Source organism: Capsella rubella, unplaced genomic scaffold (assembly GCF_000375325.1).
Source record: "Capsella rubella cultivar Monte Gargano unplaced genomic scaffold, Caprub1_0 scaffold_1, whole genome shotgun sequence".
NCBI lineage: Eukaryota > Viridiplantae > Streptophyta > Magnoliopsida > Brassicales > Brassicaceae > Capsella > Capsella rubella.
In genome coordinates, this window is record NW_006238923.1 from 11,612,264 (window position 1) to 11,637,436 (window position 25,173).

The 25,173-nt window shown below is 34.9% G+C and overlaps 7 protein-coding genes across 14 annotated transcripts; 2 read left to right on the forward strand and 5 right to left on the reverse strand.

Annotated features, from left to right (window-relative positions):
• Positions 1-41: 41 nt before the first annotated feature.
• Positions 42-3,253, reverse strand: LOC17897229 (subtilisin-like protease SBT3.2). The gene is made up of 9 exons (XM_006306758.2): positions 3,185-3,253; positions 2,997-3,088; positions 2,811-2,908; positions 2,553-2,708; positions 1,780-2,465; positions 1,602-1,690; positions 1,278-1,523; positions 1,073-1,187; positions 42-895 (listed from the first exon to the last, which is right to left on the reverse strand). The coding sequence occupies exons 1-9, from the start codon at positions 3,251-3,253 to the stop codon at positions 131-133; spliced, it is 2,316 nt and encodes a 771-aa protein (XP_006306820.1). The 3' UTR covers positions 42-130.
• Positions 3,254-4,447: 1,194 nt separating this feature from the next.
• LOC17897227 (50S ribosomal protein L11, chloroplastic) lies at positions 4,448-5,961 on the forward strand. The gene is made up of 4 exons (XM_006304123.2): positions 4,448-4,720; positions 4,810-4,982; positions 5,195-5,258; positions 5,645-5,961. Exons 1-4 carry the CDS (start codon positions 4,501-4,503, stop codon positions 5,854-5,856), a joined length of 669 nt encoding a protein of 222 aa, XP_006304185.1. The 5' UTR covers positions 4,448-4,500; the 3' UTR covers positions 5,857-5,961.
• Positions 5,962-6,573: 612 nt separating this feature from the next.
• LOC17900372 (caffeic acid 3-O-methyltransferase 1) lies at positions 6,574-8,156 on the reverse strand. Its single transcript, XM_006305156.2, has 5 exons — positions 8,107-8,156; positions 7,578-7,980; positions 7,170-7,483; positions 7,037-7,101; positions 6,574-6,958 (listed from the first exon to the last, which is right to left on the reverse strand). Exons 2-5 carry the CDS (start codon positions 7,952-7,954, stop codon positions 6,656-6,658), a joined length of 1,059 nt encoding a protein of 352 aa, XP_006305218.1. The 5' UTR covers positions 7,955-7,980; positions 8,107-8,156; the 3' UTR covers positions 6,574-6,655.
• Positions 8,157-8,454: 298 nt separating this feature from the next.
• Positions 8,455-11,572, reverse strand: LOC17899218. Of its 5 annotated transcripts, none has more exons than XM_023789387.1 (6): positions 11,178-11,567; positions 9,558-11,044; positions 9,187-9,342; positions 8,935-9,103; positions 8,718-8,836; positions 8,455-8,622 (listed from the first exon to the last, which is right to left on the reverse strand). In XM_023789387.1, exons 1-4 carry the CDS (start codon positions 11,401-11,403, stop codon positions 8,954-8,956), a joined length of 2,019 nt encoding a protein of 672 aa, XP_023645155.1. In that variant the 5' UTR covers positions 11,404-11,567; the 3' UTR covers positions 8,455-8,622; positions 8,718-8,836; positions 8,935-8,953. The 5 variants fall into 5 exon arrangements, with proteins under 5 accessions (XP_023645155.1, XP_023645154.1, XP_023645152.1 ...); XM_023789386.1 differs by having other exon boundaries at positions 8,714-8,836; XM_023789384.1 differs by having other exon boundaries at positions 8,711-8,836.
• Positions 11,573-13,056: 1,484 nt separating this feature from the next.
• On the reverse strand, positions 13,057-13,502 carry LOC111832636. The gene has a single exon (XM_023790147.1). The coding sequence runs from the start codon at positions 13,339-13,341 to the stop codon at positions 13,153-13,155; it is 189 nt and encodes a 62-aa protein (XP_023645915.1). The 5' UTR covers positions 13,342-13,502; the 3' UTR covers positions 13,057-13,152.
• Positions 13,503-15,995: 2,493 nt separating this feature from the next.
• On the reverse strand, positions 15,996-19,098 carry LOC17900885 (NAC domain-containing protein 14). Of its 4 annotated transcripts, none has more exons than XM_006306895.2 (7): positions 18,555-19,098; positions 18,125-18,402; positions 17,711-18,028; positions 17,240-17,617; positions 16,655-17,080; positions 16,390-16,578; positions 15,996-16,287 (listed from the first exon to the last, which is right to left on the reverse strand). In XM_006306895.2, exons 1-7 carry the CDS (start codon positions 18,730-18,732, stop codon positions 16,087-16,089), a joined length of 1,968 nt encoding a protein of 655 aa, XP_006306957.1. In that variant the 5' UTR covers positions 18,733-19,098; the 3' UTR covers positions 15,996-16,086. The 4 variants fall into 4 exon arrangements, with proteins under 4 accessions (XP_006306957.1, XP_023633072.1, XP_006306959.1 ...); XM_023777304.1 differs by having other exon boundaries at positions 16,655-17,083; XM_006306897.2 differs by having other exon boundaries at positions 15,996-16,293; positions 16,655-17,083; positions 18,555-18,851.
• Positions 19,099-19,835: 737 nt separating this feature from the next.
• On the forward strand, positions 19,836-23,682 carry LOC17900838 (protein DETOXIFICATION 23). The gene is made up of 8 exons (XM_023777428.1): positions 19,836-20,137; positions 21,324-21,865; positions 22,120-22,206; positions 22,382-22,438; positions 22,625-22,863; positions 23,025-23,143; positions 23,266-23,352; positions 23,475-23,682. The coding sequence occupies exons 1-8, from the start codon at positions 19,865-19,867 to the stop codon at positions 23,553-23,555; spliced, it is 1,485 nt and encodes a 494-aa protein (XP_023633196.1). The 5' UTR covers positions 19,836-19,864; the 3' UTR covers positions 23,556-23,682.
• Positions 23,683-25,173: the final 1,491 nt, after the last annotated feature.

Here is a 25,173-nt window from a genome sequence, read left to right on the forward strand (position 1 = left end):
AATATATTCAATAACCACACTAATCTTATTTATCAATCAAATCATGAACACAATGATAAACTAAATAAGAAATAGAAACAAATAAAGGAATGCAGAATTGGAAGATGTTAAGATTAATACAAAGATCTAATTAGTTCTCGTCGTAATAATGTTGCAAGATCTGAGTTCTCACAGACAAAGGAATAACCACATTATGAACAGAGTCAGTCCAAGTCAAGCTTCCAAAGTAGTATCCAGTGTTCACTCTATGGTTCGTTAACACACGGATCTTGAACGAGAGCTTCCTGGTCTTAGCATTGAACACTAATGTACTTGGGGTCACGGTCACGTTAACACCCATTGGAGCCTCAATCACAGCCTTATAAACCGATCCTACTGTTCCAACATTGGTAACGGTTCTAGTGATGGTAACTTCTTTTGCAAGGTTTGGGATAGTGATTGAAGGCAAGTTCAGATCAAGAACAGAAGGTTTAGGGTTTCCACAAACAGTCTTCTTGCTGACGAGTCTAGTAATGGATGAATCCGAGTAACCAACGGAGCACAAGTAGAGAACATAATCTTTAACTCCCATATCGTAAACAAGACCGGGTTTTGCGGCTTTCTCTGAGTTCACAACGCCTCCTCCGTAGTCAAATGGATCAGCTAATTTGCGGTTTGACCCGTCTGCGAAAATGGGTTCACCTGATGGATCTGTTCTCCAAGCTGTAGTAACAATAGCTGATCTAATGGCTGCAGGAGACCAATGAGGGTGCAAAGACTTAAGGAGTGCAACAATTCCTGCAACAACAGGAGTCGACATTGATGTTCCTGATTTCATAGAAAATCCTCTGTCGTAGAATGTATCGTTCGGAGAAGTAGCTGCGAGTATGTTCACTCCAGGTGCTGCTATATCAGGCTATATCAAAGAAAACAAATCAGTCTCAGTTTAATCAATAGAAACTTGATGAAACTTCAGTCACAAGTAAATATATAAAACCTAAAATCTATGCTCAAATATTCTAGTAGAGTTTAGGGTTTAAAGTTTGAGACTTATAAAAAAACAGAGAATTTAGTAGCTAAGCTTAAAATATACCTTGAGAATTGCGGGAGAGATCGAACTAGGTCCTCTCGATGAGAAAGTCGCGACCTTTGTAGCAACGGGGAGTCCAACCAATGTTCTTGTAGGTTGAATCTTGGCGACTGGTGATCTAAAAGAACAAACCATATGATATACAAAATCAATATCTAGGTATTGGTTACAAGTATATGAAAATATGTATAGGGTCTGTTATATATACCTAGTGGAACGTATGTAGAAGAGTATATCAGTTCCTAGTTCGTAATCTACAGCGAGACAGGGGAAACCATCACATGGATTAAGCTGATAGCCTGGATTCCTCGCAACTATAACGCCGTAGCCATCAAGGTTGAATACATCTGATGCAGCCTGGATCACGGTACCATAATCCGTAGATTTCGTGAAACACAAGACAATCTTTTCTTTTATTATACGAGCTGGGTTCTTGGCAAGATCTTCACAGACTCTGCAAGTTTTTAAAAGATTTGGTGTTAGTATGGTTGAGATGACAGACAAGAAAGAAGATTAGAGAGTTGAAAATTACCCGGAGAACGTCTCGTTGCTTGCTCCAGGACCTTCGGGGTAAACAAGACCGATGAAATCCATGTCTGGACCTTGATACAATGCTTGACCCTAAAGTTTAAGTAAGTTGAAATGTTAAAAACAGAGATTTTGCAAGAAGTGTTTTTTGTTTTGTTTTTCCTCTGTTTTTTTGAACTTACCACGATAGTAATGTTGTTGCCAAGTGTGATTAATGTGGGAAAAGACCGGTCTTGAGTGGTTGCAGCAACGGTAATGATCCAAGGAGCCGTATTGGTAACTGTCTGAGAAGCAGGACCAGCATTACCACCGGAACAGACAACGGGAATCCCCTTGGCAACCGCATGAAACGCTCCAACCGCCATAGCGTCCCGAGCATCCACTTCCGGAAACAGAGGAATTGGGAACGATGTAGAGATAGACAAAACGTCTACACCATCGTGAATCGCTTCGTCTATCGCTTTCAACATATCTGCAGCTGAACAAGTCGCTGTTCCTATAGAGGCTAAATGCCAACAAGCCTTGTACATTGCTATGCGCGCTCGTGGAGCACCACCTCTAGCGATTCCTCTCCCGAGAGCTAAGTAGCTCGCGTCCGGGACAAACGAGCCAGCAGCTGTTGCAGCCACATGAGTCCCGTGACCATTGAAGTCTCTAGGAGATATGTATTCTGGATTCTCAGTAGTGTTCCAGTTGCTTTCGTCGGCGCCATTGATTAAGCCACTGATGAAGTATTTGGCGCCAATTAGTTTTCTGTTACAAACGGTTGAGCCGTTGAAACTCTGTTTTGTCTCACAACTTCCTTTCCAACGTTTTGGTATTGGTCCAAGACCATTGTCACTGAATGACTCAGACTCTGGCCATATCCCTGAGATAGATATTAAACCAAACCGGTTTAAAAATTTTGAAATTTTTTCCAAGAATCCGGTTTAAGAGGAAAGAATTGAGTTCATACCGGAGTCAACGACGCCGATGATGACTTTGTCTCCCATGTTAGTTTGGTTTAGAAGATTCTTTGGATGTCTTGAAGTATGTTTCAAGTAATCCCAAGTCCTAGTTGTTTGCAGTTCGTAGAATCTATCACGTATGACATGAACAACTTCAGGTAACTCTGGTTATATCACAAAATAAGAGTTGCATTTTTAGTCATATAAACAAGAAGTGACCCAAATGGGTTAATCAAAAGTTTTAATCTTTATGTCTTTTTAAGTACCTGAGAGTTGAATCACTTGAGAATCGGTTAGTTTGGCTGCGAAAGCGGAAAAACCATGGCGATAACTATACACCATTGAATCATGTGCAGCTTCTTTGCTGTGATATGTGATGACATTAACAAAAAATGAGTATAACCAGTTTTGGGATATGGTTGGTCAAAGTTGAGGTTAGCATAAGTTATTACCTTCCGAGGATTGACCAAAGCATCTGATGATGAGACTCAGTGACTGAATCAGGATTGTCATGTTGCCTTTCACCGAGATACACTATGTGAACCTATTAAATCATCAAACAAAGCTTACTAATCTTAGCTTCTTGGAAAAACTAAAACTCGTAAAAGAACTGAGTAGAGAGATTTGTCAGATTAAGTACCTTAGTTTCAGCAGCAATGTTGAGAGCAAGCATTAGACAGATAGCAACAAGAACGAGCGTTTTGGTCATTTTTGGTTCCATTAGAGAGATGAAAATGTAATGTAGTTTACTTGAAGAGACTCATATGGAAGAAGAAGGGTTTATATATATATACATGAAGATGAGTTCTTTTAGGCTCACATTGTTTGAACTTTGAATAATTCGAAAACATTATGGGTTGCTATAACAACTTGAGCATTTTTTTAAATCTTTTTCATTAGAAATGATTGTTAATTTCATATGAAAATGCAGCCTCATGGACCCTTTCTCTCAATTACATGATAGGAAACCACATAAGAAAGTCCCTATATCTCCTATTTCAATGAGTCAAAGAACCATTCAGTTGACCTCTTCTTTTGTTTAAAAAAAAAAGTCTTATAGTTCCATCTTCAAAAAAAGTCTTAAATTCTTAATTCATCTTCTTTTGATTGTTAGAGATTATTATCTAAGTGTGATCACACGGCGCATTACACGGAGAAACAAAGCCGCCTTCACATTTATCTTATTCTATAGAATATGATTAGTTACGTTCAATTTTGAAAATGCAATGGTCACTGAAAAAATAAATAATTTTTATGGTTGGTCAAACATATACTTATGGATGATGGTTATATGAATGTGATACTTGTTCTTTTTGTATTATTACTAATGGAATAACATTTTTACCCAAACCAAATGGGATCGACTCAATTAGGTTCTTGATTATCCACACTAAGGATCAAGAAAATTATTTGTAGTTTTGAGTTACTTCATATAATCTCTGTCTCTCACTAATTGAAAAGATGATATACAATGAAATTGTCTTGTCTGTATTATTTTTAATAGGTTGGTTGGAAAACACATGCGATGATGACAAGAAAACAATATATATTCTGATAGTGGAATTTTCACTTTTTATTTTATGAGAATGTTTTTCGAAAACTGTTTCTCTCACAAATCTTAATCAGCTAATTTAGTACTAAATATATTTAGGTGATTGCTGTCTTTTATTATTATTTGGGAGGTCCCAAAATTTATATATACGAACAATAGCACACTAGTGCTCAACTTGAACACTGTACATTTATACAATGTACATGATTATGGTTATAAACTTAAGATTTGGTTTAAGTTTCTAAAATGTGATTTTTTCAGTATCAGTCGAAGTACTGGATCTTAGGCCCTATTTGTTAAAGCCCATTAAGCCCATAAAGTGAGAACTCAAAAGTGGATAGGATTTTTCCCGGAGACGACTCTCGCCTTCAGCATTTCACTCTGCTTCCTTTCACAGTGAATCAATGGCGTCTTCTTCTCTATCAACCCTTTGCAGCTCAGCTTCGTCTTCTCTACATCCAAGCTCCAAGCTCTCACATTCTCTTTCAGCTAAATTATCCTCTAAAGCAAATGTTTCGGTTCAGTTTCTGGGAAAGAAACGGTCTCCACTTCTCTCTTCATCCCCGAGGTTTCTCACTGTTATCGCCATGGCTCCACCTAAACCTGGAGGCAAAGCTAAAAAAGGTTCAATCTTTTCACTACCCATTTCCTTAAAACCTAGAATTTTCTCACTTTCCGAGCTCAATTAAGTTGTTGTGTTGTGAATTTTGTAGTTGTGGGGGTTATCAAACTGGCTTTAGAGGCGGGGAAGGCAACTCCGGCACCACCGGTTGGTCCGGCGCTTGGTTCGAAGGGAGTTAACATTATGGCTTTTTGCAAGGATTACAATGCAAGAACCGCTGATAAAGCTGGTTATATCATTCCTGTTGAAATCACTGTCTTCGATGTGAGTTTTACTACAATCTTGGTTTAAGGTTTGATTAAGCTAGAGAATAGTAACATTGTGGTAATTTATCATCAAAACTGGGTTTTCAAGTGTGTTGTATGTGTAGTTCGTATCCATTTATAACTTGTGATTGAGTGACTTTAGAATGGTGATGTGACTCTGATTTATAGCTCTGTGAGATCGTTTCATTGAGTTATTATGTATGGTTTCAGGATAAGAGCTTCACTTTTATCCTCAAGACGCCGCCTGCGTCAGTTTTGTTGCTTAAAGCTGCAGGTATGAGAATGAGTGTTGTGACCGATGATTGTGCATTTTGAATATTTGATAATAGGTTTGCCTCAGTAGAAAAGATCACATTACTTGTGCTCACATTTTGATAATGGCATGGTTGAATATTATCTTGTGTTTTGCTAAGCTTAATAGCTTGAAATTTTAGATCACATTACTTGTGTTCCTTATCAACTCTAGAGATTTTAATTTATAGGAGGGTACAAAAACTAAGTCATTCATGCTTGTGATGTTGTAATCTCAATATAGAATCAATTAAACTTGAGGTAGGCTAGTTACACTATTTCAATTTTGTTTCGAGATTCATCAGATCATTGACTTGAGCTTCTACTCAGAGATATAATTATTGACATTTGTTGAGTTGTGGGAAATAGGTGTTGAGAAGGGATCAAAAGATCCAAAGCAAGACAAAGTTGGGATGATAACAGTCGATCAGCTGCGCACAATTGCAGCAGAGAAGCTGCCCGACTTGAACTGCACGACCATTGAATCCGCTATGAGAATCATTGCAGGAACTGCGGCTAACATGGGGATAGACATTGACCCTCCGATTCTTGAACCCAAAAAGAAAGCAGTTTTGTTGTAAAAGCCTGTATGGTTAGTTTCTATTCGATAATGCCTTATTCGTTTCAAAATGTAATTTCCAACATGATGCTTAAGAGAGTTCAATATAATGATTATTTTGCATAAATCAGTGTCTTGGTGCAACATGTGTATGTGTATGTGCATTTGTTATCAAAAATGAAACTACCAGGTGCAACATTTGAAACGCATGAATGATTAGTCTCAAGAATTGGTAAGGCATGTAACCATTGTGATTGTATAGGAAACAAGTCAACTTGAAGAGAGTATTTAATGGCAATGGCCTTGCAGTTTGTTTCCCTCAAGTCTTTAGGCAAACCAAAGTTTCTTCTATATTCAATCTTTATGAGCTTCATATGTTAAAATTGTGAGACTGATGGCTTTAATGCCACCAACAACTTCAACTGTCGTGAAGATTAGACAAGAGATTACGACGGATGAGGGTTTCTTTGTAGAGGTTGATCGATCTCTAATGTCCTGTGGATTTTAAATCCCCCAAAACTGTTTGTGAGGACATACAAGATCGTTCAATGTCCACGAAGAAACTTGAGCCGCCATGATCATTGGTCTGTATCTCTTTAGCAGCTGAAGTTATTTGTGGTGTAAAGCCAACAGCTTTGTCATCCTCACATATGCGTCCCATATCCTTACTCTGCCTGCTCCACTTGCAAATTTTGTTTTCACAATCTCTTGATTTTGCAAATTTCTGTAGAGAGAGAACTATTAAAGTAATCATGTATTCAAGTAGATAGGGAACAGTAGAAAACTTAGTTTTGAGTCTGTAAAATGTGTATTTTTGAATATCACTCGTTCTTGTGGAACTCTACAACTGAGAAACAGAGAGATGTAAATGGGACTTGGACATTAGAAAATCCAGCGAGACGAGCTAGGACCTCGAATTCTTTCTTTGTTCTTTCTTTCCCTGATGGGTTCATGTTCATCATGAACAACTCAAACTGAAACAAGCTTCTGTCTAAGAGACTGTCTCCAGGTAAATCCGGGATTACCATATCCACCACAATCACCTTCCCATTTGATGGTAAGGATTGATAACAGTTGGTAAGTATCTTCACGCAATGCTCATCGTCCCAGCCATGTAGCATCCACTGTTGTAAGTTTTAACTAAAAATGTAAATGTTATCTGTTTTTAAGTATATGATTCTAATAAGACTATAAAATCTTACCTTCATGAAAATGGCTTCTCCTTTAGGAATGCATGTAAACATGTCTCCAGCAATATGCTCAATTCCTAAAATTTATGACATTGAGATCATTTACAATAAAATAGAATCTTTGGCAAGAACTAGTAATATATACCTGGAGAAGCTGATGTAGTGTTGATTACAAAGGGTAAATCAAAGTTAATAGCTTTGATGATGTGAGGATGCTTGGAGATGATTCTACTGAGAATAGAGCCATCTCCACCACCAACATCAACCAAAGACTTCACACCATTGAAACCATTGTAATTCTTGAGAAACTCTTCCATGAATACTTCATTGAAACCTTTCATGGAGTTTTGAAACACTTCTCTGAATCTTGAATCTCTTCCTACCAATTCAACCGCGCTCGAACCATGAGTTTTGTCGAATGGAATCCCTCCTTCAAGAACAGAATCTTTAAGGTTGTACCTTTTCAATGGTTAAATACAACATCAGATTACATAACAAGTCAGAGATCATAATGTTTTCAGAGAAATATTTAGGATATTGTTAATGATGTTACCACATATCAATCACGACCTTGTCCTGGAACAGATTCATCAACGGAGCCAACGAGCCGCCTCCATCTTGGTTCTTGGTGAAGTATTTGGCAACAGGAGCTAAGCCATAGACCACACATGGCTCACCGTGATCAGTGGAAACAGAACTTGTGACTATAGAGTAGCTCGCAAGAAATCGAAGAATCTTATTGACCAAGCTTGAATCATGAAGTGTTTGTGTCTGATTAGACAAGAAAGACATGATCTTAGAAGCAGAGGAAGGGCCACACTCAGCTAATATGTCGAAGAGACCAAGATCTATAGCTGTCTTCAGAACCATGGGAAGAACAGAGGAGCTCGATAAGATCATTGCATACAAAGATAGGTTTTGTTCTTCCATTTTCTGATTCTATTTGCTTCTTGAATCTGAAAGAAAGTAAAGCTTTTGAGAGTTCTAGTCAAAATTGTTTTTGACCGTTGAGCTTACAAATTCAGACGTAAGAATGCATAGTCTCATAAAAATAATCACAAACAGAGAAAAAGAAGACGTACCTTGACTCGCCAAGTAAACTTTAAAGAACCGATCAAAGTATTTGAGACTTGAGGCCCAATGTTTGAACTTAACAAATATTGGGTTTAGATTTTGGCCTACTCTTTGTTTGCTTCTAATGGAGATATAGTTTCAGCCATCATGGAACTTAACACAAAGGGTTTAACTTGCAGAGCCACCACCATTACATTGTTCTTATCCTTTTTGTTCCTCTGTTACTTCTCTTCGCCACCATTTTCTTGGAACATTATTGATTTCTTTTCAGGTTATTATCTCTTAATTAATGGTCATTTTCTCTAGACTTTGATTAAAGTATGTCTAGTATAGTGTCATTCTAGGCAAGTTAGAAAGGGCAAGAAGATTACTATATAGCAAAAAGAGTGATAACGTGGTATTTAAGAAAAAAGTTACATAGGTTTGTTTATACATCTGATAATCAAAAGATCAGGACCATAAACAAGAAAGCATTACGATCATCACCAAATAAAAAGGTTCCACGTCCAAACAGTATCCAAGTTCTGATAAGAAAGAAAAGACAATTTTATTCAGTAATGATTCTGAAAGTGAAGTAGCAATGAGAAAGTAAAATAAAAGGTAAAGGAGTACCACCAACTTCATCTTCTGCACAACTATGTGTCAGCCACTTCAGAGGAAAAAGATTTTAATGCCTCATAGTCTCCATCCAGAAATTGGAGATCTTGAGGCTGTTTTTTTGATATTTTACAGGCCAACCTGCAAAATCGAAAGCAAACCTTGCGCAAGCGCCTTACCAATCTGACATGTAATTGCCCTTCAAAGTATATTCTGAATTATGGATGATTTGATGTCACCTTTCTAATTCTAATATCCTCAAAGAGTTGGATTGGTAAGAGAAGTCTCGTACACCATCAAACACCTGTCTGCTTCAGCCTTCAGCCATAAGCTTTTATAGAATAGTGCATGTTGGTTAATCTGCTCCTCGCCTTGATGATTCTGTTGGTAACCACTTGTAGCCACAACCTGCACAAATCATCAAACAGACGGTCTACCTCCCACTAAACTTCAAATATAACAGCTTACTTATGGAGAAAAAAGAACCATACCTGACCAAAGCCGTTATCTTTGATCGCACCATATTGATACAAACGAGAATCTGGGACAGTCTCCCTTGAAACCACAGAGTATTTATCCTTCCTTTTCACATCAAGGTCTACAGTCATATTGTTTGCCGTGGGAAGCTGAAGGTCTCTAATCGATAGCTAATAGAGAGAATTTGGAATCGACCCATTAACAGAAAAAAGGTGACCCATTAACACTATCATTTTTGTAAATTCTACAAGACATGATGCTATTTCTTATTGACCTCCAATAAAAAATGTTCTAGGAGGAAGTATAAGGCTTCCAAAGTTCAATGAAATCTCATGTGGCTTAAGCTAATTAAGATATATACATAAAAACAGTTAGAACAACATACCTTACTCTTGTTAGGTAACAGCTTTATATCATATGAATTGCGTCGTGCAATGCTTTGATTCCCAGCATGGTCCTGAATGTTGTTTTCCATGTACAAGTTGAGATTCTGTACAGTACTGTTAATGAGATCAAGCTCTTCCGCATTCGGTGAATCTGAACCATGTGCAAGTGTTAGTAACTCTGACAGTCCATGCATCGTTGTAAGTAGTTTCTTCACATCCATTTTTGGAGATGGGCCCGGTAAAGCATTCATATCGCTTAATGATGAACTCGCTGCAGTTTCTACAACATGAAATGGAAGAGGATGCTTAAAACCTTTATTACCCTTTACTGAAAACGTAGGATTAGGCTCCACCGCAAACCACTTATTAGACCGAAAGTTACTGTCTGGCTTTGGAGATATAAGTGAAGAACTTCCACGTGACATGTTGGGAAGAACACGTTCCACATATACTGGGGATTGTGCTAAGTCTGCATCTACTATACTATGGTCCCTATAAGCACTTGGAACGTATAAACCGGCAGTATTCCCCACTAGCGATAAATCATCTGCAGCTTGGTTCTTCTCATAGTTATATGCTTTCGGTTTAGTATCTGCAAGAGAGAACTGACGGGCCAATGGATTCAATCTCCGCTGACCATGAGATCTGTTGCTGGAGCTTCCTGGTTTTGTATACTCAGTATTCCCAACATTAGATTCAATCCACGGATTGTATGAAGATGTCGAATTCAAATCATGACCACCATATAGACTCTTTAAACTGTGGCCAACTTCTCCAGAAGATGTCACCACCTTGACCTTATTTAGTGACTTATCATCTGAAGTTCCATTTGTGTTAAAGGCTCCTTGCTTCTCATGGACAGAAGGACTTGGTTTTGCACTAGAGGGAACAAAGACAGGGGCCAAAGGATCCAACCTTTTTGAAGGTAGGAATTCATTTCTAGAATCCGAAATGCTCACGGTCTTGGATGTACTATCACTAGATACAAAACCAAAAATGTCATCTGTATTACGTGTTAAGACGCTTGTCCCTGCCGCATCATTCCTTCCATCTTCAGTAGGATCAGTTAAGTTGAACTCGCCAGAAGATGATGGAAAAGTTGAAGATAGAGACTTCTTCAAAGACGATGAAGAAGAACCCTTCTCATCAGTTTCGAGTTTCTTCTTAGAATTAGATGGTATAAACTGAGGTGCCAAGGGATTCAATCTACGAAACCCACTAAGATCATCAATAGAACGTCTTGAAGTCTTGTGAGAATGCATTCCTTTCCAGCAAGGAGAATCTTCCTCAGAGTCATCTTCATCAGAACCTATAGAAGATTTCTCAGACATAACAGTTGTGCTGATACAGGACAAACCCAACTCCGCATCACCAACAACATTAGAGGACTCCTCAATCAATACCTCAGGCAATTTCGAGAAAACTGGATTAGAGTTCACCAAAACCTTTCCAGAGCAAGCTATCTTGTCCACCAAAAACAATCCTTCTGCAAAAACAGTTATAGCCTCCACAAGATTAAACCTTTACACCAAAATCTCTATACCCACTAATCCATATATCCAAACACGACCCTAAACATCAAGACAGTCCAAGATTTTGTGTTCTACATATATATATACCTTTGTTAGTCTCCACATCGCGAGACAAGTTAGAAAGAGAATCATCATCATCGAGACCACTTCTCTGATCATCAGAGGACAAGAAAGAAAGGTCTAAAGTGTAATCACTCCAGATGTAATCTTCGTGTTCAGATTTGAGAGAAGAAGAAGACCCGATTGCGAATGGTTTAGCAGAAGGTGAAAGACCGCTTCGTAAACCATCGATTCCGTGAGTACACTGCTTCATCTTCTCCTTCTATGTGTGGTTATGGCGGATTAAGGAAGAAATGGTGAAACTTTTTGAAGAAGAAGAAGAAGAAGGGAAGGGATTTTGCAGGTTTCTTCACCTTCCCCCTCCCCTTGGCTTTGCAAAAGGACGAAGCTTTTTTGTTTTTTTTTTTGGTTTTTCTTCAGGTCAAGTCGGATTAAAAATTAAAGATGTCGTTCTCTGTTTACTTGTCAAAATTTCAGATTAGGATGAAAAGTTTAGAGGATTTTGCATATTTAACCTTTTATTTTTATCTTATTTTTCTTATCTTTATACTTTTCTTCTCTTTTTCGAAATTTTGACAAGAATATATTTTGATTTTAAAATTATTATCGAAATTACACATGTTATCGATACCTTTTTAAAAATATTAGTAAAAATTTTGTGTTAATTGTTTAGTAATTTATTGTTATGAATTTAAAAAAAAATGATTCAATATTTGTGTATAAATCGTGTTAATTTGAAATCAGTATGATTGATTTCTAAATCAATGAGGACACTAATGTGAATTTATAAATCAGAGAGCTAGCTATAGAGACTAAAATTTTTAAGTTAGTTTATTTTTATTAAATTGGTGAAATGTAACCTTAATGTTTTTCTGGAAAGGAGATTTTGAAATGTGAAATATAAAAAGTAGGCAGTGAGAGAAGAGAAACAATTATAGTTCAAATGGTATCGACCAAGACATATCCTAATTTTATGTATGTTGTTTAATTCGTGGTTACAACAATATAATAACAGGTTTAGACATTTTAAATGCTGAAACTGACCGTAGATATCGAAAAAGAAACTATGTACTTACTATTAATAAAAAAAATGAATGAGTACAGTACATATCATATCTTTTGTAAAAGATGCGGTTACATCAATATCATAGGTTTAGACACTTTGAGTATTAAGACAAAGAAACATTAAGATTTGAGAGGCATTAAAAACTGATTAGGGTTGAAAAATACAATATGCTTGGAGATTGACAAGTTAACCAATGTGTTGATGTAAGCTTTAGAAGAGCCATCCATGTCTCTTCCTATGTACCAAACTACCTTGGATGAAACTAATCAAATAGATATGAATAACCTCAAGATATGAGACCCTTATTTCGAAAAAGATGAATAATAAAGCTTATGAAGACTATTCTCGGAGATAATCTCGCATTCAAAACGTTTTAGTTTAACTTACCAATTAAGTTTCAAAAAGTAAAAAAGACTATCAAACTAAGTCCACTACACTAAAGGAAAGTAAATAATTCTCAAAACCAAACAATGGGCTAATACAATTTTCTAAAGGCAAAGTTGAATTTGTGGGCTTCCTTGGTTTAAAACAAGAACTCAACAATCAACATTGACATCATCTACCCTCACTTAGATAGACTCGTTCGGGAAAGAGACAATAATATGGAGTACTCAGCTTTTTGTCTTGTTGGTTTACATCTCTTTCATTACAACAAAGACAACAACTAATATTTTGAGAACCTTCTAAATCAAGTGGTGTCTCTCGTCTAATATTTTACTAAGAACATAGCCTTCTTCTTCTCAATTCTTTGACCAAGATCAAAGTCTACTATAATGATAACGTTCACCACCAAACCCTTGAAACGTTTCAGAATACTTCAACAAATTTTAAAAAGTCATATAAACAAAGTTAAACATAAGAGATGCATATTGATAATAGATTAAAAGATCTTTATTTACACAAAAGCTCTCAAGTCAAAGAGAAGAAAAAAGAACATTAGGTAGAAGAAGAACGAGAAGGAAGGAGAAGAGGAGAGGAATTAGAGTTATGAAAAGGAAGAGAGTAAAGAATCTGAAGTCGGATTCTCCTCGGAAAAGGTGCTTGAGAGAAGATATGCTCCAAAACTCCGGCGAGCACCACCGTGTACTCTTTCATCATCTCAGCCAAAACAGTCACTAGCAACATTCTTGATTTCTTGATTTCTTGATTTCTTGGTTTCTTGGTTTCTTGGTTTCTTATTTCTTCTGTGTGTGTGTGTTTCTCTTACAGATTTGTATTAAGTTATATATAGTGAGATGCTAGAGGAGGAAGTTTTAGAATCTAGGGGTGTCTTCTACTCTCTCTCTTTCTGGTCTTGGTTTTGCTATCTTTCTTAATTTATCATTTTAAAATTTAAATGCGTTAGATTTGACTATCACATTTAATACTTTTGTTTTACTATAAAAGAAAAAAACATTATTTTAATTAATTAACGTTCACTTGATAATAATAGCCATATAATTAAATAGGAATAAGGAAAGTATATAATTTTTATTAGTATATGAATTTATAAGACACTATTGAAAATTTCTGAACTATATTATATCACACAAACTAGCCCAAAAAAAAACTAAATAAAAACAACTAAATTTATAAAATACGGTGTTTATGAAAATAAACCGAATAGTTTATATAAAAGAGTATTATACGAACCAATAATTTTTTTTTAAAAATATATATTGAAATTATTTAGTAATAGTACAACTAAATTCGATTCCAAATTATTATAAAAAAGTCGCACTAAAAATGGGTGTAGTTTAGTGAATAAATAAACGAATAGAAAAGACACAAGTGTAGAGAAAACATTAGGAGAACGCACATTGTATTGTTCGGACATTGGACCTCACCACTTCTTTATCACGCACGAGACCCTACTCTCATGTTTATCCATACGTTTCCATCTTTATCTTCTTATTTCCCTTATGTCGTTAAATCACAAAACCTTCATCACCTTGTAGCCATGAGCAAAATATTCGTTACATTCACTTCGCTTCGATATTCGTTTCGATTCGATTCGAAAAATTCAAATATCTATAAGATATTGAACCGAAACAAATATGAAAATCTAGTATTCGTAAAAACCGAAGCAAATAACAAATATTGATTTTTTTAGTGCCGAATATTCGCTTCGCTTCGTCTATTTATATATATGTATAAATATAAATTATTATATAATATATATATTATATATAATATGTGTATTTATAGATTTGTGTATATATCTGATAGACCTATTATTCAAATTATTATATTTTGACTCGTTGGGTTTTTTTTTGTTAAATGTTGTTTTTAAGCAAATAAAACTTTACTAGAAAAATCATTATTAAAAATAAAATGTAAGAATTCTTTCGACGGTAGTTACATTTCCTTCTTATTTTGAAAACATATCAAATAAAAACCTCTAATATTTTATATTTTGCACTTTATATTTATATTTTATATGTTTTTAGTTTTAAAAAAAAATTAGATGGGTCGAATCGAAGCGAAGCAAGTAATTCGCAAATATTACGAAAAATATTCAAATATTCGAATTTCCGAATACTTGAAAATTTACGAATCGAAGCAAATAGTAAAATCAACTATTCGGTCAAGGCGAAACAAATAACAAATATCACAAATTTTCCGAATATTCGCTTCGTGCCCAGGGCTATCACCTTGAATAGAACGACGACATAGTTGTAAACTTAATTAAGAATTTATCATATTAATTAAGATGGTTGTTTTGGGGTTTGTTAATTATATAAATTGGTGTTGAGCGTTACACTTTTGTATGGGTTCGTTTCGTTCGTTTCCACTACGTTTTTCTTGCTTTGAGTTCATAATCAGGAAGGTGTCAGAAACTGTGGAACGGTTTATGCGTGAAGCTGCAAACTCATTGATGAAGTTCTTGGAACTATAAAAGTACTTGTATAAATAATTTAATAAAGTACATAGTATCGTTGACAAGAGTATGGTGGGTGAATGGGATAATCTAATTAAGCAAAGTTTGGTATATTGTTTTAAGATTTTATATACTATGGTAGTAGGTGTTACTACCTCAGTCGATTTGGTTACGTGTCTGAAGACTAGGTCTAAATAGTCATATGCATGGACAGCATTTTTTTAAAAACCAAAATTGATGATACGCTTAAAAACAGCATTTAACATTTAGATGTTTAATATATATAGGATTACGGATTGGAATACTACGTGGACTTATCCTAATTTTATATAAGAAATTAATGTTCAACAAAGTATAAAATATTTATTCAAGATTTTAAACCGTACGATATAAAACATTATAAATATAATAAAGCTATTCTTAGCAAAAAAAAAAATATATAATAAAGCTATATAAAAATAATTATTAGGTACTCAAAAATATTTAATCATAAACGAAAATTTAAAAAAGTTTTTATTTAATTTATATCAAACTTGAATGTTTATAACCATATATATAGATATATCAAATTTATAACTTTAAATTTACGTCGCTACAAAATAAATAAAAAATACATTAAAACAAGATTTATGTGATTTTAAACGGTCAAAACGGTTATTTAGACAACTGTCTAAACCGCTTTTAGAACACTCACAAAATAACTATATTTGTATAAACTTTGAGTATGTAATTACTAAACATATATGCATTCAATTATACTATGAAAGTATGAATAAGCGATTCAATACACTTAGGAATAGAGTAATGTCAAATGTAATACTAATGGTTGTTTAAAAGCTCGAGATGTTATGTATATATGCATGTAGTAGTTGTGAACTTGCAAAAATAGAAAAAAGAACTATACTGTGTACTCTGTTAATGATTCTAGAGAAAATTTGGCTTTCATCATCACTCAACACTACAAAATCAAAATTAAATATACTAAACACGATTTAATTATACATATATCATCAAGTAAACATGCCTTTTAAGGAATCCAAATGATGAAACAAGAAGCTACATTTAGCATCTCTTGACTCTTTCCATACTCCTACTAAAACAACTATCACTACCATTATTATCACCATACTACTATACTGCACCAAGCTCTTCTTCACTATCTTCTTCTCTTTCTGCCATGATGATGATGATGTTGATACATCTTCCTTTTCCTGCATCTTCACATTGTTTCAATCATGCTTGTTAATATTTTTCATTGTATGTTAATCAAGCTTGTTATGGTGTTTGATGTAACTTGGAAAGAAACATCTTACCTCTCTATGGCTTGCTTCTTCGTTACTGCAGTTTAAGTGTTTTCTTGGGTTGTTTAGTGTTACGGGAGGCTTCCGTAGTCTCGTCTGCAGGCGGATTCTCCTCTGAGCAGTTCCCTGAGTCTTTAACTTAGCTGATTCAGACAGAGTATCATCTCTGTTAAGGAAGGATCTTTCATTTACCTCCACGACCTGCATATTCATCAATGGTCATTTAGAAAGGTCATTCAAAGTGGATTTAAATACTAGCCGGACGAATGAATCCTACCTTGGACATTGCAGACTGTACTTCATCTTCTTCATAGTTGTCTGCATCTCTCTCTTTCTTGTGGTTAACTGGAGTCAATGGCAGTTCGATTTGCAGCCGGATTCTTCTAGGAGCAGTGCCTTGGTCCACAACAAAGTCTTGATTCGTCTGACTCTCCCGAGACCTAGCCTTGAACTCGGAAATATCACTGGGACTAATCTTGCGGTCAGTTTGGCTTTGCTCAAAGGATGACTGCTCAGGATTATTGACATTATAGTTGAAGGGATCAATAGATGCATAAGAAGCTGAAGCATACTGTCCTGAAACGTTGCTATGAAGTGGTGTCACAGTCCGAGAGGAGCCAGATGAAGATTGGATCTCGGTAACTTCCTTGCTATCAACACGGTGTTGGCTGACCCATCTAGGAGCTATATTTTCAGGTACAAACTGCTGTACATAAAGAAACACTATGGTCAGTCTTAAGATCAATGGATCAACATCAGATTTGTCACAAAAGCTACTTTTCATTTTAAAACACATGTAAGATATATTAATCATCCTGATTATAATGTGAGATGCTTAAGAGCTCATGAACATTTTGGTTACCTGTGAGCCGGAAACTTCAGCACTCCCGTCAACAAAAGAAACAGCGTCTTTGCGAAACGGGTACTCAGTAGACAACAGTCTTGTATTTCCAGGCCAATGCATCATATTCGGAAGTGCAAAGTCTTTCCTTTCAGTAGAGGAATCATTATTAATGTGAAATACTTCATCCAATACATCTGTTAAGGATGCATCTTGCTCAGCAGCACCATCTTGAAAATGTAGCCCATAATCAAAGTTTCCAAAATCGCTAGAATACATCGAATCTATATGTGATGCAGCAAAGTCGATGCTCGAGTGCGATGGATGATATGTTCTGTCATTCATTTGAGTAAAACTGGATCCATAATGAGTTAAATTGTCCCTTGCAGGTGGATTTTCCTATATCACAGTAAAACACAAGCTGGTTAATGAGACCTGATGAACACATGATGCTACACTTAGTCGTAGAACTAACAGAAAAATATGTATTACCTCTACTATGGTTTTCCCCAAACCACGGTCTTTCGCGCGAGATGATTCAGCGTGATTGATAGAAGTATTATTGTTAATCACTGAAACATCAGGTTTCACATCATTACTCTTGTCGCTTAAACACCTCTCAGTATCATCAGATCTATTTAAAGCATGTACACGAGAGGTAGCTGTTTCTTGAACCATTTCAGAAGATGTATCATCAGGAGAGCATCTAGTGGTGGTTGGTGTTGTATTGACATTCTCTATTCCATCACAGTTTGCAATATCACAGCTATCACTAGGCTTGTGGAACAAGCGACACAAAACATACGGATTCTGTTCCAAACACAAACCAAAACAGAACATATAAGGAAACAAAAACAGAACATAACAACAAACCAAAATGGTCACCATCAAAGACAAAACACAGACCTGTCCAGCTCCAGTGCCATCTAGTTCCTTATCAGTAGCACGATACTCATGCATAATCCAATTAGTACGCTCTCCTCTTGGAGCTCGACCACGATAAAAGACAAGAGTCTTCTTCATACCAATGATTACTTTCTTAGACTTAATGGTTCTGTCTTTCCCAGTAGCTTTCCAGTAACCAATGTCAGTAGCTCTATTAGAACGATGACCACTCGGATACTTCCGATCACGAGGACAAAAAAAGAACCATTCTTGATCATCTGTCTTTATCACCGAAAGCCCTAAAAAAAACAAAACCCTTGAAAACCTTATCATCATCACTCTCAAAATTCACAAAAAGCTTCAACCTTTTACAATTCTAAACCTCTTTAACTCTGTTCTTTGTGTTCTCTATCATAAAGAAGAAGAGGAAGAAGAAGAAGAGAGAACTAACCAGGTAAGTCCCATGGCTCCCACTTGCAAACATCGATCTCAGGGATGACTCTAACTTCTGAATCACGGCCGTTGATTTTTAACCTTAGGTAATGATTGATGAGTTCTTCATCCGTTGGTCTAAATCTGAAACCTAATGGTAAAGCTTCCATAGACAACAAAGCTTGCTCCGTCGTCATCTCCGGTAAAGTTTTTGTTTTTTTTCCTCTTTTGGTATATCATTAAAAAAAAAAAAAAGAGAGCTTTGAGCTGAGCTTGAACTAGTAGAGCTCGACCTGTAGTACCACTTGGTTGCTGCTGACTGCTGTGCTGTGGTGTGCCAATTGTGCCATGTTCCGACTCGCACGTGTGACGTCAGTGTCTTTTAACTTACCTATTTTACCCTCGGTTTAGTCAATAATTACGGAAGTTGCCATGGCTCAATCCTTTTCTTTAGTTTAGAGGCGCCGTTTGCAATCTTTTTTGACTCAGTGAGTCAGGCTACGTGCCGTCAGGGTCCACTCATTAGATTCCTTCACGTGGTCCTATAAAGTTTAACAAAAGAAACTAAAGGGTTTGCTCAATATAGATGATTTATGTATTTTAACTTTTCCCATTTCTGGCATATGTTGTTGTGTAATGTGTTATGTGTAATTGTGTATAGTAACATCGTGAATGCATATGATCAACCTCAGGCAAAGATTATTACATTGGTTATGTTTTGTCGTAAATAATGAATACATTTGAGACATACTCATCTGTTTACGGCTTTGGAACAGTGTTTTGTTTGTTTCTTGTTTGAGATGATTCATTCATTCAACAACCAACTAGATTCTAACTTTGGTACGTATAGTACTATTGTTTGTGGTTATTATATATTTTTGGAAAATTTTACATAAGAGCTGTGTAAAATACTAATTACGAATTGGGAACAACAATTCTTTAGACATTGTTGCAAAAAGGAAAAAAAAAGTTAAAGTTGTTATAAAGTAGAAAAAAGTCTTCCTTGCTCTGTAAAAAGTTACGTGTCCGTAACTCCCTCCCATCTCTCCAATTATTTGCTCCTTTTCTAATGGGCTTTAATCTGCTATTTCGGCCCATTAAGGTTTTTGGTCTATCATTAAGAATGGGCCTAAAACCTATGATGTTCAAAAACTAGTTTTTTTTTTTTGGTATGCGATGCATGAAAAAGTATTAACCAATTTGACAAAGAATCTTAAAAAAGGTGTATTCATTTCCTTCGTTAATAAACAAAAACAACCCACCAAACAAAAGTCTCTCATCTCTTCTCTGATCTCTCTCTCTCTCTCTCTCTTTACTCTCTCAATAGCCATGGCCAGAGGAGGAGGAGACGTGACGGAGACTCTACTGAAAAAGTCCAGAGAGAAAGGTGGAGAAGAGGAGGATGAGTTGGGGATGATAGAGAAGGTTTGGAAGGAATCTAAGAAGCTATGGGTTGTGGCTGGACCAGCGATCTTCACGAGATTCTCTACGTCTGGACTATCTTTGATAACTCAAGCTTTCATTGGCCACCTTGGCTCAACCGAGCTGGCTGCTTACTCCATCACTCTCACCGTTCTCCTCCGTTTCAGTAATGGTATCTTGGTAAGTTTGCTATATATATACGCATTAATTTAACGAGAATAATACAATTATTATATCACTATATTCTTCCTTCCACTAACACTTCACTGCGAACATATATTAGAATATCTATGTTAGGAACTTAGGATGTCTAAATTAGTTTGAATGATACAATATATAAATGGTTATGTGAATGCGTAGATAGACTTCTTGTCGGAGATTGTTTTGGTCTTATGAAATTTCACAATCAGACAACTATTTGCCCTTACGAAATTAAAATATGCCATATCTCTTTACTTTATAGATTGTATATTGACGGTTTTGGAAGACATTGTATTTGGTCGTACTCGTCGTTAAGTGATTCGTTTATTACTTTATTGTTGATGTCGTTACCTTTTTTGTTTTGCACTCAACGAATTTGAACTCCATTAGTTTTGATTGTTCAATTGTTTTTATCGACAAAATGTAGCAAAAACACTTCATTGTAACTAGATTTTAGTAGGGTGGATAATTTTCTTAAAGAATAGTTGGCGAATACAAAGAATCCCCTTTAAACAAAAAAAGTTGGAAAATATATTGATTCTGAAAAATGTTCGGACAAAAAAATGTTAAGATAAAAATGTGTGCTCTGTAGTGTAGCAAAGACAACATTTACAAGAAGTATTGTGACAAGATTCATTGGCCACTAATGTCCAATGGGTTACCTGCCAATGTCTTCGTTTTTATTTTTGGTGTGCAGCATATATCCTGCGTAAGATTCCTAATTCATTATATGAAAATTTGCTTATGATATTATCAGATGACTTTAGAGGTAGTTGTTCTACTTTTCTAAAATGCGACAAATCTTCTTCTTTTTTATACTACTAATTAGAATTTATAGTTCAATATAAACTTTATTGTCACAAATCACCAACATGCAACATCCGAGCTTAAAATTTACATCTTGTATTTGCATAATATATAGTAAAACCTTTATACTTCGAAAGTATTTAAGTTTATTAATTTATTGATATAAAAATGAACCAAAAAATCAGTTTTGAGTTTGAAAGTATATTAATTTATCGATTATTTATTAATTTAGAGATGTTATATTGTGTGTATATATATATATATACACACATTTATTAAACCTACTTTTTATTTTATTATATCCACCAACTATTCTTAAATTAATAGTTATCACATTATTAATAGTTTATATATGCAGTTAGGAATGGCTAGTGCACTAGAAACACTTTGTGGTCAAGCCTACGGAGCAAAACAATATCACATGCTTGGGATTTACCTCCAAAGATCATGGATCGTCCTCATAGGCTGTACCATTTGCCTCATGCCCATCTACATCTTTTCTGGTCCTATCCTCTTGGCCTTAGGTCAAGAGGAAAGCCTTGTTCGTGTGGCTCGGATCATAGCTCTATGGGTCATAGGCATCAACATCTCCTTCGTGCCATCCTTCACTTGCCAAATGTTCCTTCAAGCTCAGAGCAAGAACAAGATTATAGCCTACGTGGCTGCTGTCTCACTAGGGGTCCATGTCTTCTTGTCGTGGCTCCTAGTGGTTCATTTTGATTTTGGGATCTCTGGTGCCATGACCTCGTCTCTTGTAGCTCATTGGTTGCCTAACATTGCACAACTCTTGTTTGTCACGTGCGGTGGGTGCAAGGACACGTGGAGAGGATTCTCTTGGTTGGCTTTCAAAGATCTTTGGCCTGTTTTCAAACTATCTGTGTCTTCCGGTGGCATGATTTGGTATGATTTTTCTAGTCTTCTCAAGTTTTATTGTATCAACTCCTAAAAATATTCAACATATATCTCCTCAGACCAGCATCAACGTTAATATAGTAGTCACACAAATACAAATACGTTTGTAATCTAAGATTGCCAAAGTAGTACTTACCTACATTATAGAGAACTTTTAATTGTTTATGCATATTTGTAACATAATACTATATTGTTATGGTACTACATAATCGCAAACCCTTCGTGATATTAATTTTGGGCAGCTTGGAGCTATGGTACAACTCGATCTTGATTCTGCTCACTGGAAACTTGAGAAATGCTGAGGTTGCTCTTAACGCACTTGCAATCTGGTAAACTATATATATTTATTTAGATTTATGTGTGTATCTTGTCCTTGTAGTTATATTCATACGTGTTTGTACATTTAGCTTTATAACTGAATTCTAATACATATATATGAGATACACTGATGCCAAATGAAAGGATACGTATTATATGTTTCAATTTTTTGTTTTTGTTTGGCAGCATCAATATAAATGCACTAGAGATGATGGTAGCCTTCGGCTTCATGGCAGCAGCAAGGTGCATACATTTTATATATACTTAATACTAGCTAGATACAATTCAATACTAGCTAGGGGACAATTTAAAATAATTATAGCGTGATATATTTGATTATATTCTTCTTATTTTGAAATCATCCTAGATATTTGATTAATTCATACATCATTTACACATCTTGTTTTCTTCTTCTTACTTTTGTAATAGTGTAAGAGTGTCAAATGAGATCGGGAGTGGAAACTCTAAAGGGGCCAAATTTGCGACAATTGTAGTGGTTTTGACATCACTTTCAATAGGAATCATCATCTTCTTTGTCTTCTTGTTCTTAAGAGGAAAGGTTTCATACATTTTCACAACAAGTGAAGCTGTTGCCACACAAGTAGCCGATCTTTCTCCACTCTTGGCCTTCTCCATTCTCCTAAACAGTGTTCAACCTGTTCTCTCTGGTAATGTATCTTCCCTTTTGATCTACCATGAGACATTAAATCGTCATTGAGCACTAACTCATGCATATGAAACTTGAACTATGTAACTATCATATTGTTATATTTGTTCCTAACCCTTTATTACATGTTGAAGTACTGATTATAACTGGATATATATATAGGAGTTGCTGTTGGAGCAGGATGGCAAAAATATGTCACGTACGTTAACCTTGCTTGCTATTACTTTGTTGGAATCCCTTCTGGTGTTTTTCTTGGCTATGTTGTTGGTTTGCAAGTTAAAGTAAGATCAGTGTCTATTTTTGTTTTTTATTTTATTTTATTACATTCACAGTAAATTAATATACTTAATTGATAATAAGGAAGATAATTTATAGATATAGTGTTCGTTTTCTAAAATTGTAGGGTGTTTGGTTAGGCATGATATTTGGAATCTTCGTTCAAACTTGTGTGCTTACCATAATGACTATGAGAAAAAACTGGGATCAACAGGTACAAATATATATATTAAATATTATTATTTTTCATAAAAGGATCCTAAATTTTTTTTGTTATAACAAAATATTTCTTTATTGTTGTATATTTTGCTTATTGTTAATATCATTGCATGCAAGGTGGCTTCATCGTTGAAACGTTTGAACCGTTGGGTTGAACCAGAACGCAGAAGTCAAAACCAAACTTTACAAAATGAATAACTGTGAAGAATGAACTTAAACAAACTTGACTTTGTTTGTAATGGAATTTTGTTAATATACATTATCTCTATTTCCCTCACTTCTGTATACAAACTTATAAAGTGTAAATGTGAGACACGTTAACGAATTTTGACGTAAAATATATAGTAATTTGAATAAGATTTCCTTAAGAGCTATATGTATATATGTTTGTTAGAGGGTAAACAAATTTTGCAACATATTATATATTTACATTCCGTTAACGTTAAGGATGTTCTAAATATGAATCTTATGTTATACTTTGTTTCCAATATATATCAGTGTTAAATTTTAATAACCTTTTGCACGGGTTGCCTCATTAGAAATATTCTTTTCTCTTTAGATCATTTTTAATGGTAACATCTTAAAAAAGTATTTTACCCTAAAATACTCTTGGAAATGTTACTATTAAGAATGCCCTTACATATCCGAATTTTGTTTCTCTGTCGATAATATGGTGAACCGAATGAAAAGTAAGGACTATTTATTCTTTTGGTTTGTGTATTCTTTTTCAACGTTTACTCTTATTTGACTAATACATTTTTTTGGTAGCTAAATCAGTCCGAACTTATCGGTTATGATTCAATCATTTATGCATAGTCTTGAATTATGTCCTCATCTCTATGGCTTTTCAAACTTCAGTTTAGTATTTACGGAGAGAGCAAAATGGACGAGACCACCATCAATGTCTTTGTCCACCAAACTTCAATGGTAGCTATATTATTGATATATTTTAGATTATACAGTTTTAAGTAAAAATAAGTGATACCGGTGTCATATTTAACATATATGATATAGGGCTTGTTAAATTTGGGTGCATAGATAATCTGAAAACTAAAAATGAAGATGTGATAAATTTATTTTTTATTAGATCTCTCTCCTCTACTTTATCAAAGTTACTTTTGTAACCCTCAACCGATTTAACTAAAAAATATAAACTGACAAAAGCTAAATAGGATGCCTAGGCTAGGGAAAGGAAATATTTTCTGAAAAAAAAATCTGACTACTCTAGACTTGTGCCGTTGGCGATAAATGTTAAGTTATCAACTATTTTTTCTATTATCTATGTACGATTTTCAAATGAAAATGTAATTTTTTTAATTACAAAATATATACCCTAACCACTATTTTATCAACCCAAAGCAAAATATAATTTCGACTAATTATAAACTCTAAACCCTAACCACTATTTTATCAACCCAAACCAAAATATAATTTCGTTTAATTACAAAATCTAAACCCTAACCAATATTTTTGTCAATCCAAACTGAAATATAATTTCATTTAATTACAAAATCTAAACCTTAACCACTATTTTTTCAACCCAAACGAAAATATAATTTCATTTAATTACAAAAACTAAACCCTAACCACTATTTTGTCAACCCAAATTAAAATATAATTTCGTTTAATTACAAAATATAAACCCTAACCACTATTCTATAAACACAAACAAAAATACGTTTTTGTTTATTTATAAAATCTAAAGCATAACCACTGTTTTATAAACTCAAACCGATACATATTTTCATGAATTCGATAACACTGTTCATCAGTGATTAAAAACATTCGATAATTTTTAAAACATGTTAAATAATAT

Coding starts and splice junctions, on each gene's coding strand:
- LOC17897229 (XM_006306758.2), bottom strand. CDS start 3,253: ATGACCAAAACGCTCGTTCTTGTTGCTATCTGTCTAATGCTTGCTCTC. Junction 2,466..2,552: donor CATCGGCGTCGTTGACTCCG/GTATGAACTCAA, acceptor TATCTATCTCAG/GGATATGGCCAGAGTCTGAG. Junction 896..1,072: donor TCTCTCCCGCAATTCTCAAG/GTATATTTTAAG, acceptor TCTTTGATATAG/CCTGATATAGCAGCACCTGG.
- LOC17897227 (XM_006304123.2), top strand. CDS start 4,501: ATGGCGTCTTCTTCTCTATCAACCCTTTGCAGCTCAGCTTCGTCTTCT. Junction 4,721..4,809: donor TGGAGGCAAAGCTAAAAAAG/GTTCAATCTTTT, acceptor TGAATTTTGTAG/TTGTGGGGGTTATCAAACTG. Junction 4,983..5,194: donor TTGAAATCACTGTCTTCGAT/GTGAGTTTTACT, acceptor GTATGGTTTCAG/GATAAGAGCTTCACTTTTAT.
- LOC17900372 (XM_006305156.2), bottom strand. CDS start 7,954: ATGGAAGAACAAAACCTATCTTTGTATGCAATGATCTTATCGAGCTCC. Junction 7,102..7,169: donor CACTACATCAGCTTCTCCAG/GTATATATTACT, acceptor CATAAATTTTAG/GAATTGAGCATATTGCTGGA. Junction 6,959..7,036: donor GAGAAGCCATTTTCATGAAG/GTAAGATTTTAT, acceptor AACTTACAACAG/TGGATGCTACATGGCTGGGA.
- LOC17899218 (XM_023789385.1), bottom strand. CDS start 11,403: ATGAAGCAGTGTACTCACGGAATCGATGGTTTACGAAGCGGTCTTTCA. Junction 11,045..11,177: donor CGATGTGGAGACTAACAAAG/GTATATATATAT, acceptor CTGTTTTTGCAG/AAGGATTGTTTTTGGTGGAC. Junction 9,343..9,557: donor TGTTACCTAACAAGAGTAAG/GTATGTTGTTCT, acceptor TCTCTCTATTAG/CTATCGATTAGAGACCTTCA.
- LOC111832636 (XM_023790147.1), bottom strand. CDS start 13,341: ATGTTGCTAGTGACTGTTTTGGCTGAGATGATGAAAGAGTACACGGTG.
- LOC17900885 (XM_006306897.2), bottom strand. CDS start 18,732: ATGACGACGGAGCAAGCTTTGTTGTCTATGGAAGCTTTACCATTAGGT. Junction 18,403..18,554: donor GGAGCCATGGGACTTACCTG/GTTAGTTCTCTC, acceptor TGTTTTTTTTAG/GGCTTTCGGTGATAAAGACA. Junction 16,294..16,389: donor AAGAAGCAAGCCATAGAGAG/GTAAGATGTTTC, acceptor AACAATGTGAAG/ATGCAGGAAAAGGAAGATGT.
- LOC17900838 (XM_023777428.1), top strand. CDS start 19,865: ATGGCCAGAGGAGGAGGAGACGTGACGGAGACTCTACTGAAAAAGTCC. Junction 22,864..23,024: donor TGTTCAACCTGTTCTCTCTG/GTAATGTATCTT, acceptor ATATATATATAG/GAGTTGCTGTTGGAGCAGGA. Junction 23,353..23,474: donor GAAAAAACTGGGATCAACAG/GTACAAATATAT, acceptor ATTGCATGCAAG/GTGGCTTCATCGTTGAAACG.